Source organism: Mytilus trossulus, unplaced genomic scaffold (assembly GCF_036588685.1).
Source record: "Mytilus trossulus isolate FHL-02 unplaced genomic scaffold, PNRI_Mtr1.1.1.hap1 h1tg000024l__unscaffolded, whole genome shotgun sequence".
NCBI classification, from domain to species: Eukaryota; Metazoa; Mollusca; class Bivalvia; order Mytilida; family Mytilidae; genus Mytilus; species Mytilus trossulus.
This window is the reverse complement of record NW_026963290.1, coordinates 2,268,295-2,273,890: the sequence shown is the minus strand read 5'-3', so window position 1 is coordinate 2,273,890 and position 5,596 is coordinate 2,268,295. Positions and strand designations below refer to the sequence as shown.

General features: G+C 35.3%; 1 protein-coding gene across 1 annotated transcript; it reads right to left on the bottom strand.

Annotated features, from left to right (window-relative positions):
• Positions 1 to 877: 877 nt before the first annotated feature.
• Positions 878 to 2,395, bottom strand: LOC134699032 (uncharacterized). Its single transcript, XM_063560720.1, has 2 exons — positions 1,229 to 2,395; positions 878 to 1,138 (listed from the first exon to the last, which is right to left on the bottom strand). Exons 1-2 carry the CDS (start codon positions 2,393 to 2,395, stop codon positions 878 to 880), a joined length of 1,428 nt encoding a protein of 475 aa, XP_063416790.1.
• Between the last annotated feature and the right edge of the window lie 3,201 nt (positions 2,396 to 5,596).

Below are 5,596 nucleotides of genomic sequence, written 5' to 3'. Positions count from 1 at the left end.
TGGTGGGTTTGGTTACATTGTATCAGAACGGATATAAAAACAACCGTGCTGTTGCTTAATTGTTCTCTGATACGTCTTAAGTACCATGCGAGGAATAGGACAACAATTTTCTTATTGCAAAGGATGTACAAATTCGCCAAACGAAATTGTCCTGACGATGTGATGGTGATTAGATAAAACATTCCTAGTTCTGTGCCTTTATATTAAAGCTAAAAGTGGCAAATATTCAAGATCATTGATGCATTTGTGTAATGATAAAAAATATACCTATCCTCGGTGGATATTTCATATGAGCAAAGTTGAGTCTAGTTTGTTTTAATTCTATTGAGGTGCCAGCTCTTTCGTGTTGAGATGTTTTAGGCATTTTTTTTAAACTTTTGTTAACTGCTATCTTACCTATTACCTTGTAAACATCAAAGGAATGCTTATCCAATTCCATCATCAGGTGGAATCCTCCTTCCTTGGCTGTTTCGGTGCTATTCCACAACAACCTCCAGAGGTGCGCCGGCTCAGGTGATCAATCTGAACCTGGAACTGGATGGCCTACACGGCTCCGATGTCTCAGCTGATGTCATTGCTGTTCTTCTGTAACTGAATGCTGTTCTGTATATCTGATATCTGTCTATTATATACACAATAAATGTTCATTGTTCTATCACTTTGCACTTTTCCACACTTCGTCTCTTTTCCTCCAAATCCACTGTGATGCCACTTCTGCTTCTCTACACACTTATGTAATCAGTTTCTTCCTCTCTGCTCCTACCACTCCCAAGGTCATAAGTGCGTGCCCGCCACATTGACTGTCCTGCAAAGCCCCTGCATCCGACTTCTATTGCCAAACACCACGTCCTCCATCCCCGCTGTTTGCAATCCTCTACTAGCTGCTGGTATTTTGCCATCTTTCTTTCATAAGCTTCATCTGCCAGTCTGAAGCTGTTCCAAGTATCCCTAAACCTTCTGCCTGGTTGTCTTTCTTTTCTCCATCCCTCACAAAATTTACAAATGTGATGTTCTTCTGCATCTTTCTCTTCTTTCTCCTGGTGGTATCCAACTTTGCTGCTATTGTTTTCAAAACACTGTCATGCCTCCATGTATATCTTCCATCTTTCAATGCGACTGGACATGCTGACAACACATGCTGTAGAGATACTGGTTTGTCTTTGCATAAGGTGCATGTTGGGTCCTATATCAACCCCCAGGTATTGAAGTTTGATGGGCTTGGTCAAACATCATACACTGATCTTAGGAGAAAACTCAATCTGTATCCCTCCATACTCCAAATCTCGTTCCAGGTCAAAGCTCTGCTTCTAGCTCCTTGCCAATTCAACCAACTACCCTGCTGTTTCATTCCTACTGCCTTAACATTCCTACTCTCTTCTTCCATCTGTCGTATTTCCTGTTGCACCAGTTTCCTCCGTCCCTTCTCATTTGCTGTATCCCACCTTGGTTTTGTTGTCATACCAAATCCCTGTCTACCAACTGCTGTTACACCAACGATGACACTGTGCTTTAGTCTGGTCTCAGCTTCCTTAACTGCTTCCTTTGCTTTCCATTTTCTTCCTGTCCTGATCTTTACTTTGGCTCCTCTCACTTTAGCATCTTTGCTGTCTCTCAACGTCATAACCTGTCTTGTCTTTGTAACTTTAAACTCTTCTGTCAATGCCTTCATTGGTAATTGTGACTTTGTCCCTGTGCTGTACAATCCAATGCTGCTGAAACTTCTTGGTACACCCAACCATCTTCTTAGGCATGCACTGATCTTTCTCTCTAAGGCCTCCACTTTGGACAATTGGAACTCGTAAACTAGTAATGGCCACAATATCCTTGGTAAAACCCCATGTTGATATATCCAGGCCTTATATCTTCCTGGGAGCCCACTTTTGTCTTTTTTCGTCAGCCATTCTACCAATTGCACTTGAACTTCACCCATGTTTACCATATCTGCTAGTGTTGCATCAAACTTTTTACCTAGGCCTTTCACTGGTTTCTCTCCAACTGTTGGTATCTTTTCACCTGCTAACTCAAATGTCTCATCTTGCACTTTGCCTTTCCTCACTATCAAACTTCTAGATTTACTTGGTTTGAACTTCATACTGGCCCACTTAATCATCCTTTCCAATTCCTCTAAAGTCCATCTTCCCTCTATGACTGTTTTTGCTGTCACTGTCATATCATCCATAAAAGCTCTCACTGGTGGTTGCCTTACCCCTGATGACAATAATGGTCCTCTGCTTGGTTTTTCTACTGATTTTTCAATTAAGTTCTTTGCTGCTGCAAACAGGACTACTGATACTGTACACCCCGTTAGTATTCCAACTTCAAGTCTCTGCCAAGCTGTGGTGAAGTCTCCAGCTGTTAACCTCATTTCAATCTTGTCAAAATACTCTCGCAGCATAGTTCTGATAGTTGGTGGAACATGATACCTCTCCAATGTCAGGTCTACTAAATTTTGTTAACTGCTATCTTAAAGATATATGTGCTGTTAACTGTTCTTGATCAATTATATGTCATATGTGACATTGTTGTGGACTGTTATTATGAAGAACAAATGTACCCCTGTTTACTGTTTCACGTTTTCTCATCTAAGATAATTAAAAATGCTGTTATCAGTTATCCTTATTTTAAATTGACTGTAATCTGATTTAAGCAAAATAAAAATAAAAATATTGACCTGTTAACATGGTTAATGTAACGCCTCTTATACTTGTCTCCTTTAGAGATCAGTCAGGATTCTACTTCGTCAAAATTATCTCCCCATTACGCCAGTTAATTTTCACAATCTTAAAAAATGGAAGCCATTGTAGGGATGACGCGCTGCCAATTTTGCTCTTGAAAACCGATAAATGTATCCACTTAGCACCATTACGATCCTTATATGTCAGTTGTATTTTAATAGACAAATGTATCTACTAGCTAATGAGCATCAGTTAATGATCTTGTCTGCATTGATTCAACTAAAACTATTGTCTAATCGGTTGTCAGGTGGAATTTTTTAAAATTCATAAACATTTAAAAAAATCTAATTAAATATTTCGTGGAAGGGCAGACTAAATTTTTTTAGTGGTTGAAGACTATAAACTTTTAGTTATCACACACACAAATATTTTTTTTTCGAAGAAATGCATTTTCATCATCTAAAAAAAAATAGCTATTCGAACACACATACTCTGTTTTTATGATTCATTAGATAGGTATTTCACTTGACCCATATATTTCATCTTTTAGTACTGTGATTTTTTTATGCTATAAAGTTAACCTGTAGGTTTGATATATACAAATGATAGAATCTGAAGCGAGATGATGTATCAAATACTCTTACTTTGTAAGTTTTCAAGACAAAATATTCAACTCAAACACGCCCATACATAAAAAGGTGCACTCGATTTTCTCTTTTCGATACAATTGTTACCCATTTGTAGAATTTTTTCTTGAGTCACATAATGGAAGGGTAGACACGAAAATTACTGAACTAATAGATTGATATGTTCACCGTCAGTGGTAATTTTTTCAACAAAATCTGAGGTTATGCATTTTCTACATCCAACTTGATAGATACCCATGTCGTCGACTTGATACCTAATTGTTCTGCTTAACTATGTAATAAATCAATTGAAACCTCATGCAAATGGTGTTTTTATAATAGAACACTTCGTAATTGAGAAGAAACTTGTCATTTTCTTTCTTTCTATTAACTTTTAAACTCGACCAAAGAGCAGAAAACATACGACGGCCAATAATGGATCTTCAACACAGCGAGAAAATCCCTCATTCGGAGATGGGATTCAGCTGACTCCTTAACAAAATGTATACTAGTTTAATGGACGTCATCCTTAAGTCCATAACATATAAACTTGCAATTTAGAAAAAAAATACAAGACTTACAATGGCCAGATGCTCCTAGCCTTGGACAGTCGCAAAATGTGTCGGGTTTAAACATGCTTTGTGAATTCTCTTCCCTCCCCTATAACTCGACCCAATGTAAAATAAACAAACAAAAGTCTCAACCGATTAAATCTCAGCGTTGTTCCTGCACATTAGAATCATGTGTTCTCAGCAGTTAAAATCAAATTTCTATGTAACAATTTAGAATTTACTAAAAGGATGGCAATATATTTTTTTATAACGTGAATTCTCAGTATTTTTATTTTAAAATGTAGCCTTGATACATATGGGTAAGAATTAGCTAATGTAACTTCAAGTGTGACATTGCAAGAAAAAAATGAAAAACATCATAAGCTTCTAAATTTTTTACAAAGTATTGTTGTAAATGGCGTCTTTCTATTTGTAACCAAAAAAATCATTTTTTAAACTAGCTTCAGTATGGATTAAAGGCAAATAATGAATTTAAAGCATGTAACATGGACACTATTTCCAAATTAATATTAATGGTTCCTTAACTCAATCAAAATTCAATATCATATATATTTATCACAAAACATTGTCCATCATCTATACTCTAAAATTTGTATTTTCATTTCTTTCACAAATTCTGTGAAAACAGGTTTCCTCTACTTGTTCGTCAATGTTACATGCAACATTTAAGAGATAAATACAATACTAATTCATTTCTTTATGAAAATAAAAAGGCTTTTTAATCCTTTTGTTAGCCTCACATTTAAAAATTCCATCAATATTTTTGCAACTATCTCTTTTCTGTCATAAAAAAGTGTCATGTATGTTGCATGTAACGTGGACACAAAAAAGTCTGAATAATAAACCATGTCAGAAATGACCTTAAAAGATATAAAAATCCTCCAAAACACCATCTGTATGTGAATTATACAATTATACTCTTACCTTTCTCATATATATGATATTATTTAAATAGTGGTTAACGAAACTATTCACCTACATTTTATACAACAGACATTTTTTGTCTATAGTTATGCTTGTTACAACATGGAAGGCCAAGTTAAAAGATATTCAAATGTCAAAATAACTAGAAAAACAAAACTAAGACCGAAGACAAAACAATTGATGAGGGAGTCATCCCAAATTTTCCACAACATGAAACAATTTTACATCAGTAAGTAAGCAGTATTTTTTTATGCCAAAGGATGAGATTGATAAAAAGACAACAACACAACCATCATCATCCACAATTTCCTCACTCAATAACAAATACTGACAAAGCAAGGGTACAAAACAAATATCCCTCAATATGACACAGTTACACTCAAAACCAAAAGTATGAAAAACCAAGGCAAAATATTGGCAAATCTAGGTGCATCACATCTACCATGTACACCAGATATTAATACAGCCGCATTTATGGAGAATCTTATTTTTTAACCCTTTACATAATTTCTATAAAGCATGTTTTTGGGTTCCTTTTTGAGTTTGTTGTCTGATAGACGTTACCCCATATCTCGTTTTATTTCTGCTGCTAAATCTTACATTAATAATATTTTATTAAGGTTCCAACAATAAATTGTATTTCAAACATTCAAAACAAGTTTTTTGTTTCTTGTATACAACACCTTCAATTATCTATCTCTGAAAAAAGAAAAAAAAACAACAACTAGTCTACCCTCAATCAGAACCAAAATCCATGCATAGGTTATAAAATTACAATTATGAAGATATGTACAAACTC

Excerpts from the sequence above, each read along its gene's own strand:
- LOC134699032 (XM_063560720.1), bottom strand. The coding sequence starts at position 2,395 with ATGCTGCGAGAGTATTTTGACAAGATTGAAATGAGGTTAACAGCTGGA. Across the intron at positions 1,139-1,228 it reads TCCTAAGATCAGTGTATGAT|CATGTGTTGTCAGCATGTCC; the intron begins GTTTGACCAAGC and ends GTATCTCTACAG.